Raw genomic sequence first — 13,179 nt, forward strand, 5'->3', positions numbered from 1 at the left:
TGCTTTTTTTCTGAAGTGCCACTATGTCGTTGCAGTTTGTGGACGGATTCAGGATGTGGGGTTAGCTGGCTGTTAATACGACTATTTTTCTAATCTATGAAAATATTCAGAAATGATATTTATTAAGTGTCAGAATCTTTAGACATTTTGCTGTTAAATGTACAGGTTTTTTGAGGCATGTTTGTATTTGAAGTACTGTGTAATTTCATTAAATATTCAAGACCCTAAACTTGAGTGTTTTCTAAAAATTGTTTTATTATAAGTTTTTGAGGAAAATGGGGAAGGAAAGGCTTTTACTCTTATTTTTCTTACCTATAGATCTATCCTAGGAAATGCCTAGGATCTAATGCAGTAGACATATTATACTTGGTCTTTGATCCAGAATGCATTGCAAGGGTCTTTTGTTGTTTCATGGCTAACATTGTTGAACTTCCCATTTCAGATTTTAGCTTCCACAAGAGCCTGTGCCCAGTAAATGATAGTACATGTGGCTGGAGAAATTGGAAGGTGTGTGTGTGCACGCACACGTGCACGTTTGTGTGTATGTGTGTGTATGTGCTGGGGTTGAATACTTTTGTTACAAGTGAAATTCTCAAACAGGAAAGGGTTTCACAAGGGTTGGAAGGGTTGTATTCTGGTAACAGTGTATATAGGATTGGGACTATAGAGAGGAGAGACTGGGGCAGAAAGAAAATCTTAAAGGCTCCAAAGTGCCCGTAAATCATCATGGATATAAATTTGGAATTTTTTTTTTTTTTTTAATTAAAGAAAGCACAGCAATATCTCTTGTTGCTGTGTTCAGACTTGCTTCAGTTAAATGAACTTCACCCCCTTTCCAAGATACAAGGTTATAGTTTTCTTTTGTGTTTAAGCCCTCTGGAAGGGCTGATTGACCTGGGGTCCTGTGAGGATTGCCATGCCTGCAGAGAAGTGGTTTGGACAGCATTGTTTTCATGTTGTCTGTCATGGCCAACCTGAGGAAGTGAGAAGATGCTGCAGAAGACATCAGAACATATAGCCCTTCCCAAGGCCTGGGGAGCTCAGGCAGGAGCGGGCTCACGCCTGCTTGCCCATAACAGCTGCGCTCGTTAGATGTGGTTTGTGCTCTCCAGTTTGCAGGAACCCACCCATCCTGCCCCTTTCATTTCCTCCTTTGGTTCCTATAGGATTATGAGCTTGTGACTCTGGTGCCAAGGTATTTACTTATGCTTCTTAGAATGATGGAATAACCCACCCACCACACTGTATGAAGTGGAATAGGTGATGTGATTTTTGTGCTCTCAAAGGATAGAATAATATTAAGAGTACAGTGCTCCCCTTTACTTCATGGTGGGGAAGGCGACAGGACAATTCATTGCCTAAACTCACTCAGCTCATTAGTGGCAGGGTAGAAGCTAGAGTTAATTCCCAGTCCACAGAAAAGTGGGGAAAGCTGCAGCACCCGAGGACTCTGAGACTGTGTGGCTGGAGAAGTCCCTGGCAAGTCTAGGCTCAGGGAGGAGAATATAAAGAGATAATATTGGCCTTTGCTAAACACAGGAGAGAGAAGAGCTTTTGTTGATGGAAATCATTAACTCTGCTCTGATCTAGGTGTAAAAATAGTTATAGCTGAAAGCTTGAGGAAGTCAGATGGCATCTGTTGATGGTTAAGACGCATTTTAGGCAGAAATCCATGGGGTGCTAATTGATTATCTATATAGAGTCTGAAGACTGGAAGGAATAGCAACCAAATTCCATTCTAGAGAAACTTAGGCTTAGTACTACATTCACTACCTTAACACATAGGATTTTTTTTTAAGGATTGTTTACTTTAACCACAAGTGTACACACAAGATAGTAGAATGATCCATATCAAGCAACTACTGCTTTAGCTCTACTAGAGAATTTGCCTATACGCACAGAAACTTGTTCAGTTATAATCCTAGGTCAGGTGGTGGAGCTCCTAAGGCTGATTGCCCATTAGCATTATCTGTGTTTCTAATTAAGTGAATCTGGGTTGATGTGGTTGGTAGCTAGTTAATAAGCTTTCCATGTGTTTCCAGTGCAGCCAGGATTGAGCTCTATCAGTACATACCCTCAGTCCTTTTGAAGAGCGATTGGAACTTGGTATTCATATGCTCCTGAGACTCCCCCTGCCCCAAGAGAAAATTTTACGGTCTATTACATTAGTCTATACAGGTGAGGAGTAGAGACTTAAAAAAAAAAAAAAAAAAAAAAAAAAAATCCTGGCTCATAATAGCAGCAACCAATACTTTTTGAGCAGTGACTAAATGCCATGAATTATTTGAAAAGCTTTTACAGATTTTGGTTTATCTAATACTTTTTAAGAACTGTGAGTTAGGTACTCCTGTTACATTTCTCACATGTGGAAACTAAGGCAGAAAGAGGTCAAGTAATTTGTTCCAGCTGTTTCAGAGCTTGCACTCTTAACTTTTGGATTTATTGCTTGTGTTGAATGAGCTAATGCTTCCTTTATACTCATGATTAACGGAAGCCACATAGCTCATGAAGCTGATTATAGAAGCCCTGGCGTTTCTACTGCTTGGATATTTTTTTCCCCCACAGCCTGACTTTGTCTCTTATATTATTACCATCCAGTAGACTCTGTGATGTGAGGGAGTTCTTGTGGAAAATATCTCAAGGTCAATTCTCTTCTCTTATTTTTAATTGGCAAATAATAAGTATACACATTTACATGGTTATGACCAGTTTTTTGATACCTGGGTTTAGAATAAACTGGCCATTTAACTAATAAATACATACTTCAACTATAGTATTTCCTATGATTCTGTGTACTGTTTATAGTGATGATAATAAAATTATTTTAAATATTTTTACTGGGATTAGGAATAGGGCAGCCCATTTATATAATTTAAGTTTTTCTGGTAAGTTTAGAAATTTACTAGCACATTTACAATTCAGTTTTTACTAGCAACCTTGGATACATATGAGCCTTAAAAAAACAATAGTACTCGGGGTGTAGCTCAGTGGCAGAGCACTTGCTCCGCAGCAGGATGCCCTGTGTTCAGTCCCTGGCACTGCAAAACACAAAGCAAACAGCCTCTTTCCTCACCAAAACAAACAAACAAAACCCTAGACATATAAGAGAAATAAAGGGAAATAAGAGCAACAGTGCTATCTCCATTGTTCCAAGACAGTGGATGGTGGTACACATTTTTAAAAATAAGCACGATTAGAAAGACTATTTTAATTGCAGGTAGATCATAGATCATGATACAGTTTCTACTGCACTGAGTTGACTTTTTTCCTTTAAAAAGAGTGTTACCTAGAAAAATATTTTAAACAAGATCAGATTTGTTTTGTAGCATTCTCAGATTGCCTGTTTGTTTTCTTATGAACACTTGTGTTTATTCACATTTCTGACTACACTGTTCCAGTGCTGGACATGAAGTTTCCATTTGGAGGGCTGTTTTTGCCTTGATGCAGTGAGGAGCTCCCATTTCCCACTGCAGAATTGAGAGCTGTGTGCTTGTGCTGGCAGAGTGCTCTCTGCTGGCAGCTCTGGGTTTTAACAGCAGTGAGAGAACCTGTCACCAAAGTACATAAGTGGGTGTGAACTTAAGAGTCAGAGAAGCTCTGCAGCCTTACTTCAGCCCAGGGGCTTTCTGCTGCCTGGCCCAGTGTGGGAGGATCCTGCCTGAGGTCTGTAGACAGCCCCTGAAAAAACTGCCCATCCTTGTCCTGTGTCCCTGCAGAAGCCTGCAGTCCTGTAGGCCTTCTCTGCACCTCTGCGATCAATATTTGAGCTTATTTTAAGACATGATGTACTAGGATGATGCAAAATTTATGAGGTGGTGGTTGGGTTTCTCCCCCCCCCCCCACGCTGGGAATTGGCTGCTGTGGAATATGGAAAGTTTAAAAACTTTTCTGACATAATAAAGCCAAGATTAATTACTATGATATAACCGATATCTAATACATTTTGGTTTGTACAAGATTGTTTGAAATAATTAGTAATCTGAGCATAAAGATGTTTATGATCTTATCTGAGACAGACACTGACTTTAAAATTTGGAGAGTCAATAATAAAAACCAAAGGCTCCATGTTTCCTTATGGGCCAAAAAGGAACCAGAAAGGTACAATAAGCATAGTGATGTCACTGGTGTGTGTGTGTATTCAGTTATCAGTGATGAATTTTTTCTTTCAATGGTTTAAAAATTTTTTTAAATTTTTTATTTGTTGATTTATTTTGACATGACAGTAGAATGTATTTTGATATATCATATATACATGGAGTGTGACTTCCCATTTTTGTGGTTGTACATAATGTGGAGTTACAGTGGTCGTGTATTCATATACAGACATAGGGAAGTTATGTCTGATTCATTCTACTGTCTTTCCCATTCCAATCCCCCGTCCCTTGCCCTGTCCAGTATGGTGAGTTTTGATTCCTCCCCTTGCCCTCTTTTAAGGTTTTATTGGATACTTTTAAATCAAAGGTGCCCTCTACTCCTACAAATCAATATAGGCATTTGGCAAATGAGAATATTAAACATCCTGCCCTCAGCCACACTTTATACTGAAATTGTTTTGGAAAGTAGTTTAAAAATGCTTTGTGATTTACCATCTGCAAGAGGCAAATAATATAAAGTTTAAAAAGTTTTTAGCGTTTGAAGCCTTGTGCAGCTTTTAGAACTTAGGTTAGGAGACCTGTGGGGCTCCTTTGCACAGAAAGTGAGAGGCTGAAGAGTTCCACCCTGAAGCTTTCGATGAATTGAGCAGTCTCTCATTAACCCACTCTCACTTGATGTGATTGCCTAGGCCTGGCCTTCAGTCCTCACTTTCATAACACCTTCGTGGATATTTTTTGTCAATTTGGTGGGGGTACAAACAAAAATGAACATTTTCTGGAGGATACTGATATTTATTTGGGAAAAGCAGAGCAATGCAAGGGATTACACATGGCATAATTACCTATAGGTGTTTTCAAAGAGGTTGGGATGGGGGAAACTTTTAAAGACAAAAATTAGGAAGATTACATCAATTATTTTGAAATAACAATACTTGGCCACAATGATTATTATTAATATCAAGGGGAGTCTCAGTCTCAGCTGAATAGCAGTTTCTGGGCAGATTAGCTTCTTGTGGTGCTTTTTTTTTTTTTTTTTTTTAATTGGGATTGCAGTGACCTTGCACAAGACTGTATTCTTTCAGTCTTTTTTATTTTTTTCCTTTTTGGGTATGAGGGACTAAACCCAGGGTGCTTTACCATTGAGTCATATCCCCAATCCTTTATATTTTTTATTTTGAGACAGGTTCTCACTAAGTTGCATAGGTCCTTGCTTAGTTGTAGATGCTGGCTTTGAACTTATGACCCTCCTGCCTCAGCCTCCTGAGCCATTGGGTTACAGCTGTGCGTCACCACACCCGGCTTTTTCAGTCTTTTGCTATAGTTACCATCAGGTAGTCATGCATATGAACTCTTCCTTTATAACCTCTTGGCTTTATTTACTTTTTTTTTTTTTTTTTTCTTTTTGGCGAGGCTTGACATGAGTGACTCCATTTTGATTTTGACAACTTTAACATTCTTTTCATTTCCTGTGACTGTATTTACATGACCCTGTGCAGAAGCATTGAGCCAGTTTACTACTAAACCCTGGAGAATATTAACTATACATTGTTTTCTGTTTGATGATGTCTCGTGGAAATTGTAAGTGTGAATGATTAGATGGTGTGGGTGAGTTCCTATTTATTACTGTTCAAAAACATTAAAGCCACTCTTTTTCTAGTGTTGGAGTTGACATATTTAGAATTTCATATATGCCTGATTGAAGATATTAGTATAATCCCCAAATATATTTTCTTTTTCATATGACTCAGATTTGCAGTGATACTTAATGCTTGGTTTGTATCTTTTACCAGATATCTGAAACTACCCACTTAGTAGATGTCTGACTCTCATTTCTTATTTTATCATAATTGCTGAAAGTTTGGACTCCAACAGCTCTAGAAGATCCTGGTACAGTAGTATCTGCTTGTTGATTTGAGTTGTAGGACAGTGAGGCTATTTCTGGGTATCCTGTGGGGACCTTGATGTTTCTGATCACTTAGCTCATCTCATGGATGGCAGGCACTTTGAAGGAGTTTCCTGATGGCCACCCCACAGCCCTGGTCCAGTTCAGAGCCTTCTCCTTGGGGGGTACCCACCTGCTGCCAGGAGGGTCAGTTTCCTTCACAGTCCTCACAGGGTGCCCGAGGAGGTCCATTGTGAAGTTGAAGTATTTCTGAGGCCTTATCCTCTGTTGTTTCTCTTCTTTTCACATGGTTTCCTTTGCATACTCTTCTTTCTGGAATTGTTTGATTCTTTTCCAACACAGGATGGGGTTGTAGGAAAGGAGCAACTAAACTTAATTAATTTTGCTATTTTTAGAATGTACTCTCCTCAACTCTGAAATCGATTTATTTTGGTTGCCATGGGTCTCTGTAGAGTGTGGCAAAAATCCTTTAGGTAAGCCTTTTCAAGGGTATATTGTTTTTGTTTTGCTTATGTTTTTTGGTGCTAGGGTTCTAATCTCTATAGCTTCCTGCATGCTTGGAAAGTGCTCTACCACTGAGCTACCCCTCCATCTCCTCAGGGGCTCTTTGAATGTGTGGTACAGATTTAGAATAAACTAATTAGCATTCTCAAGGTTTATCTATTGCCTTTCTGGTATAACACAGCATAAACTTCTACCGGGTGCCCTCTCGTTAACCTGAAAAGTGTTTTCTTTAACTTTGTCATAGTATTGTGGCTTTTAATTGAGAAGAACAGTTCTTAAAGGCAACTAACTTATTTAACTTATGGTGGATTTAGACTTATTAAATAATTGGGGAATATTATCCTGATTTCAGTGGTATATACACTGGCATATATCTTTATCATAAATTTTATTTTAGGTGAGTTTAAAAGGTCTTGATGCAAAGCAAGGTGGCATTATTTCCAAGGCAAAGTTTTTTTAAAGTAAGAAAAAGCGAAACAACAACAAAAAAGTGCCAAGAATATGCACTATACCTATTTACTTGAGGGAGAAGTTATTTCCTAACATGCCATGAGTTGAACTTTTGGTGCCAATCCCATTCCTTGTGTTCCCAGTCAAAAGAGAGACAAGTTTTTGCAGGAATGTCAGGTGACTGTGGGGCAGGCCCCCACGGGAACAGGCTAGTGGCTTTGCATCAAAACAAATACCCTTCTTAGCTCCAACAGCTTTGTGCTATCAGTGGTTTGGCATCATAGATTTTCAGTAGGAATGAACTCTAGTATTGTATTTCACATTTGTAGATATGCTGATTTCATGGCAATTAAATCATAAGCATAATACACATTACTCAGCTGTGATGTGAAAGCTGAAAGTCTTGAACTTAATGAATTCATGGTTCAAATTCCAAGTTGACTTGAAATGTCTTTGCTCTTTGGGTGGTGGGGGAGTCTGAGGGGTGGGGATGCAGGGTTGCATTGGAAGCCCTGCTGGCTGCATGGACCTGAGCAGGTAAAACAAAAAGGTGGGTGGTTGTTTCTCTTGCACTCATAGGAACATACTTGTGGCCTCAGTTGTCAAACAAGTTTTATGTTTCCCTTGTCTAGTCTTGTTGACCTGATATTTATTTCAGTCTTTTGATAAACAGGAAGAGCTGCTGCACTATACTAAAGGAATGTTTTAAGGAACTATTAACAAATTTGAGGGATGAGAGTTTTAACCTGAAAGATTTAACTTCAAAGAAAAAAGTGGGGAGGAGTGGGGAGAATGCAAACCAAAGATAATCAAGCAACCTTTAAAATTTTAGAATTAAAGAAGGGTTTGTTTTCAGGTCTGTCAAATAACTCTTTTCAGACCACAAATTGTGGGTTCATATTAGCTGTTTTTGTTCCTGGGAAATTATGTTGTTTAGGACAGATGTGACACTTGGTGATGACATTAAGGTTAGGACTTGAGCATCAGCCATTTTTGCACAGGTCTGAGAAGGGCTTTGCTCTAGTCTACCCCTGGCAGGGATCCTGGCCAGCTCAGTGCAACCTGTCACTATGGGGCAGGGACTGGGGGTGGGGTGTGGGGGAGGGGTGGAATAAAGAGAAAGCTCATGTGCTGAGGGTGTGCATTGTTAGAACTTTTGAGTTCGATTCCTGGTCATTCAAGGTGTGCCATAAATATATTTACCCTCCTCACCTTTGTCCTGAGATTCCCCTGGATTAAAATGAAATAATAATTCCTTCATGAAGTGTTCTTTGTCTTCAGTGTTTTCCAAACTTTTCTAATTCTTGTACCACTTGACTGGTGTTTAGGTTTTATAATGGAGTATTGTTAGTGAACTTTCACATACCTATGGCTTGCTTCCCAAATTTGATTTTAAAATCTTGGAGAACAATAATGATGCTCCTGCATCATTATTGACTTGATTATATTCCCTGTATTTATAATGCCGTTTCTTTCTTTCTTTCTTTCTTTCTTTCTTTCTTTCTTTCTTTCTTTCTTTCTTTCTTTCTTTCTTTCTTTCTTTCTTTCTTTCTTTCTTTCTTTCCTTTCTTTTCTTTGTGCTGGGGATGGAAACTAGGACCTTGTACATGCTAAAGAGGCGTTGTACCACTGAGCTATATCCCTAGCCCCATGAGTATTGAGTTCATGATTGACTGGTGCTGTGTACATGCCATCTTGTCATCTACAGTTGTTCAAGGGCACAGTGAGTGCTATAGAAATGTGTTGTGTCATTAGGAGCCTCTGTGTGGCTCTTCCATTCCTGCTAGCAGCTATCTTTTCCAATCACGAATGGGCCTTAGCCCTGCTCCCTAGTGTGTTATTCCACTTTGGCAGCACCCAACTCTCAGGTTTGGAGAGTTGTTCATGCAGGTGATATGTCAGCTTAGAATTCTGCTCTTGCAAGGATGTGGATGTTTAACAGAATGTTAAAGGAAAAATTAAGGTAGTTTTAATTTTATATTATGAGTTTTCAGGATCAAATTATGTGTGGGTAGAATTTTATATATATATATATATATATATATATATATTTTTTTTTTTTTTTTTTTTTTTTTTGTACTGGGGATTGAATCCAGTGGCACTTAACCACTGAGCCACATCCCCGTCCCCTTTTATTTATTTTTATTTTAGATAGGGTCTTGCTAAGTTGCTTAGGGCCTCAGTAAGTTTCTGAGGCTAGCCTCAAACCTGTGATCCTCCTGCCTCAGTCTCCTGAGCCACTAGGATTATAGCCATGTGCCACCACACCTGGCTGGAATTCTTATCTTATTTATCCTTAGGGGAAAAGCTGCCTAGAGTATGTTTAATTTTCATACTGTAGCATCATAGAGTGGTGGAACAATATAAGAACATCAGAGATAATCCAACCCCTTCATTTTTACACAAAAGGCTTCAGATGCCCACAAAGTGTAAATGATGTGTGCATCCTCATTAATCATGTAGTCATTTTATTTCCTTTTTTTGTAGCTCCTGATAGGACAGACACCCACAAGATGTCCTTGTCATCAAAGCCCGGGTTTCTTGTTGCATCCACTCCTTGTGTCTGTGAAGCTTCACAAACTAGTTTTGCTCCTCTTTTGTCCCCTCCCCATCTGATAATTTTATAGTTACAAGTTTTATTGTTGTTTGAGGTAGTCCATTTCCCTAATTACTAGTTGTGTAATTATATTTTTCCTGAGTTCCTATATAGTTAATTTGTTTCTTTTTCGCTACTATGCAAGGATTTTATCAGAAACTTAATTTTTAAGTATCCTGTTAATTTTAATAATTCAGGGTACTTGTGTTTGTGTTCTCTGTTGGGCTGCTTAGATTGTGTTGCTTCATGTCTTTTTCTTGAGATACTAGTAGCATAATTTCTTAGGAATAAATTGAAGGTGATGGTAACTAAATTTCAACTATCTTATGAGGGAAAATTTTATAGGAACAGAGACCTAGTCATGTCTTTAAGGAATTAGGAATTTAACATATATAAACTTTATGTGGATTTTATAAGTTATCTTGGAGTCCTTATTTAAAAATTCCCTTATTTCAAATGAATGTCCCTATTGGAATCTGACCAGGTGGGACTAGAAAATGTTTGAGCCACATTAGGTCTTTTAGGAGTATTTAAGTGCCAGCAAATCTGGAAATAAATAAAGGAATATAAGTTGATCTGTAAAGGAATACAATTTGACCTTCGACTTGAGAAAACTAGTAATATATACCAGTGAATACCGTGGGGTGTATGTGCCCCATTTAAAAGAGTCTTTGCTATTTCATATGCTAGACTGGAGACTCCAGAGGGTGGGGATCAAAGCTGCTGTGAACCCTCATCCAGTCCAGCAACTGCTGCACCATGGATGTTCCATAAATATTTGCTGAATGAGTGAATATTATTACCTACAGACTCATCAGGGTGACACATTGTAAAATGTGAAAATTTTCAAGACATTGTTTTACATGCTTGTGGAGAGATTGGGCATAAGATAAAGTGCGATTGAAGAATACTGTCAGAAAGAGAGATAGAGGTGTGCTGGAATTGGAATGTGGGAAAGTCCTGCAAGTGAGGAAGTGTGAGAATGACTTTCCAGAGGTATAAACCAGCAAGTGGATTTGAGTAACAGGGAAAACCCATGGACTGAGTGAGAAGCTCATGTCTTGGTGTATATGGATATACATATCCATTGAAACTTGATCACTCTGTCCCTGCTGATAATCTGTCCTCAAAGCTGATGCATGCTCCTTGCCTACAAGATCTCCAAGGTAATCAGATTCCAGAGCTCTCTCTGGTCTTAGGCAAATCTTTTGAAGATACCATCATGTATTCCTCCCTTGACTCGGGGTAGGAGTATCCTGGGAGGAGAAGGGAGCCCCACCTCTGGCAACAGCAATCCTGAGGAGACATTGTGCACAGGCCCCTCCACCCTTCTAAGTGGCTGTGGTCTGAACCACTCTTGGAGCACTGCTGTCTGGTGTCCTGATGATGTGGTGCTGTGGGACTCTAGCCCGGACCCCACGCAGTGTGGACTGTGCTGGGTTTCAGTACAGGGGTCACAAGGTACAACTGGATGACTGTTTGCCCAGGCTTCCAAAGAGGAAATCAGAGGTAGGTGCAAAGTCCTCTGTTCAAATTGGTTTTCTTGTAGTTTCTTCTTCTCAATTGACTTAGAAATATTTCTTCTGATTCAGCCATTTTTAGTATAGCCAGGTGTAAGAAATTATTCCTGTATGGTTAAGTAATTTGAGAGAATTTCTTTAAACAGGAAAAAAAATCAGGAGGTGGTTTTTGGATTAAGTAATGTCAGGGGGTATGGGGAACTGCTTGGAAGTTAAATTTTTGTTTTAGATCTCAGAACCACTTAGAATTTATCATATCTCACTGAGGTTTTCTTTCCAGGTCATGAGAATTCCTTTTGGACTGTATCAGCTGCACTTTCTTGTTTCCTAGTTGGAGAGTAAATATGTGAGGGTAGGTTTTTCTTAGCTTAGATTGGGTGAGTGAGTAACTTTGAGAATCTCCTTGGATTAGTTCATATATATGTGTATATATGTGTACACATATACATATATTACACACACATCTATATGTATGTATGAAACAGTCAACATTTCAGTTAGCTTTAAAATGTATCATGCAACATAGAAATTGTGGTCCCTGAGGTGCAGATGCGTCTACCTTGAGGTAACCCTGACCTGTTTATGGATTGTTTTTTACTACAGCTTTGAATCCGTTGCTACTTGCAATATGACTGGAATGAAATGTATCTTCAGTCGATTTATATTTCTATAGATGTAAAGCATTCCTTTCCCATATTGAAGTTAGTCAAGTATATTACCTGCTGGGTGATACTGTTTTCATTATTCCTTTTGTTCTATTCTCATTATTGTCTTTTATCTTGGTTGATGCTTCAGTTTCTCCCTTCCACATATGTTCTCTTGGCAAACTGGTTATGTCCTGGAAGAGGCGGCAGCATGTCTTATAGATGGATTTCCAAGTCACAGTAACATCTGAGCCCACGCACCCCTTGTTTTGCTCTTCAGCTTTAGTTACATCTCAGACAAGTCAAGTTTGCTGGTCCTTTGTCTCTTCATGTACAAGGCAGAATTGTTGAAAAAATGGTCACTTGTGAAAGAGTGGCACAGAAATGTTTGAAACTTGACAGCCCCACTGCTGGACTTCACAGAGTGCATGTGAAGGAATGCATTGGGGGTGGAGGGGGTACATTGCCAGCTGTCTGCTTTCAGGGTATTGATGGTTGTACAGCTTACAGATTTTGAGATCTAGGGTAGGCTATCCTTTAGGTACACGTTGTTTTTTTCTTTTTTCTTTTTTCTTTCTTTCTTTCTTTCCTTTTTTTTTTTTTTTTTTTAAGAGAAGTACTCTTGGACACACATCCACTACCAGGCTTGGATATATTACACATACAGTACCTCAGGTATTTCCTTCCTTCAGTGAAGCCTTTGATTCTGCCCATACCAGCTCATCAGGGAGCCATGCAGGCAGTCTCCCACACTCTTGGATTTTGTTACATTTATCAGGACTATTGTAGGAGAGCATGCTTGGCTAAGATGAGATTTTGTCTTGTCCTCCTTCTCCAGGGAATTGGGCGGGCACATTTATCCAAGTGTCAATGCATGTCTGCCTGGAGCTTCTGGTCACTCAGTCTGGAGACTTAGCTCCTTGGGTGAGGATGAAGGTGTTCACACTGTAGTCTGGGCTTCTTATTGCAATGGAAAAATATCTGGATGTCTTCTTTCCCTACATCTAAACTGTTTTCTGGAGTGTCAGCTAGAACACTCACACAGCATTTCCTGAGCCAGCTTGAAGAGGCAGAGGATGAGGGGGGAATGGGGAGGCGTTGATCCTGACACAGCACGGCATGTCCGTTCCTTTCTTTTGGCAGTTAGGAGGGGACAAGCCTGTGTTTGTTGATTAAGTTCTCTGAGAAGAGATTGTGTAAATTCATTCCTTTACCCAATAGGGTGATTATTTTAATTTTTTTTCTCTAGTACACACTATTTATACAACACAGTACTTTGTTCTTTGTTCTGTGCTATTTAAAAAAAAAAAAAAAAAAAGAACAAACTGAAGACGGTCCCTGCCTTTAGGGATCTTATCTGGGGTCGGGGGTGGGGGCTGGTAAACAAGAGCAAACACTACCACACATATACAAGGAAATAGGCTATTAGTGACAGATCTGTGGTCTAGATAAGTGGGTTAACATGAGG

The 13,179-nt window shown here is 39.3% G+C and overlaps 1 protein-coding gene across 31 annotated transcripts in view; it reads left to right on the forward strand.

Annotated features, from left to right (window-relative positions):
- Positions 1-13,179, forward strand: part of PARD3 (par-3 family cell polarity regulator) — a 685,332-nt gene that overhangs the window by 83,572 nt on the left and 588,581 nt on the right. For 5 of the 31 annotated variants that reach the window (XM_079107651.1, XM_079107656.1, XM_079107649.1 and 2 more), the window contains exon 1: positions 10,640-11,056. The exons of 14 other annotated variants lie outside the window; for them this stretch is intronic. In XM_079107651.1, the coding sequence (XP_078963777.1) occupies positions 10,931-11,056 (126 nt within the window). In that variant the 5' untranslated portion in view covers positions 10,640-10,930. Of the gene's footprint in view, positions 1-10,627; positions 11,057-13,179 lie in introns of those variants that run through there. 12 more of the 31 variants (XM_079107669.1, XM_079107661.1, XM_079107662.1 and 9 more) reach the window with 8 other exon arrangements.

This window comes from Sciurus vulgaris (assembly GCF_902686455.1).
Source record: "Sciurus vulgaris genome assembly, chromosome: 12".
Lineage (NCBI taxonomy): Eukaryota > Metazoa > Chordata > Mammalia > Rodentia > Sciuridae > Sciurus > Sciurus vulgaris.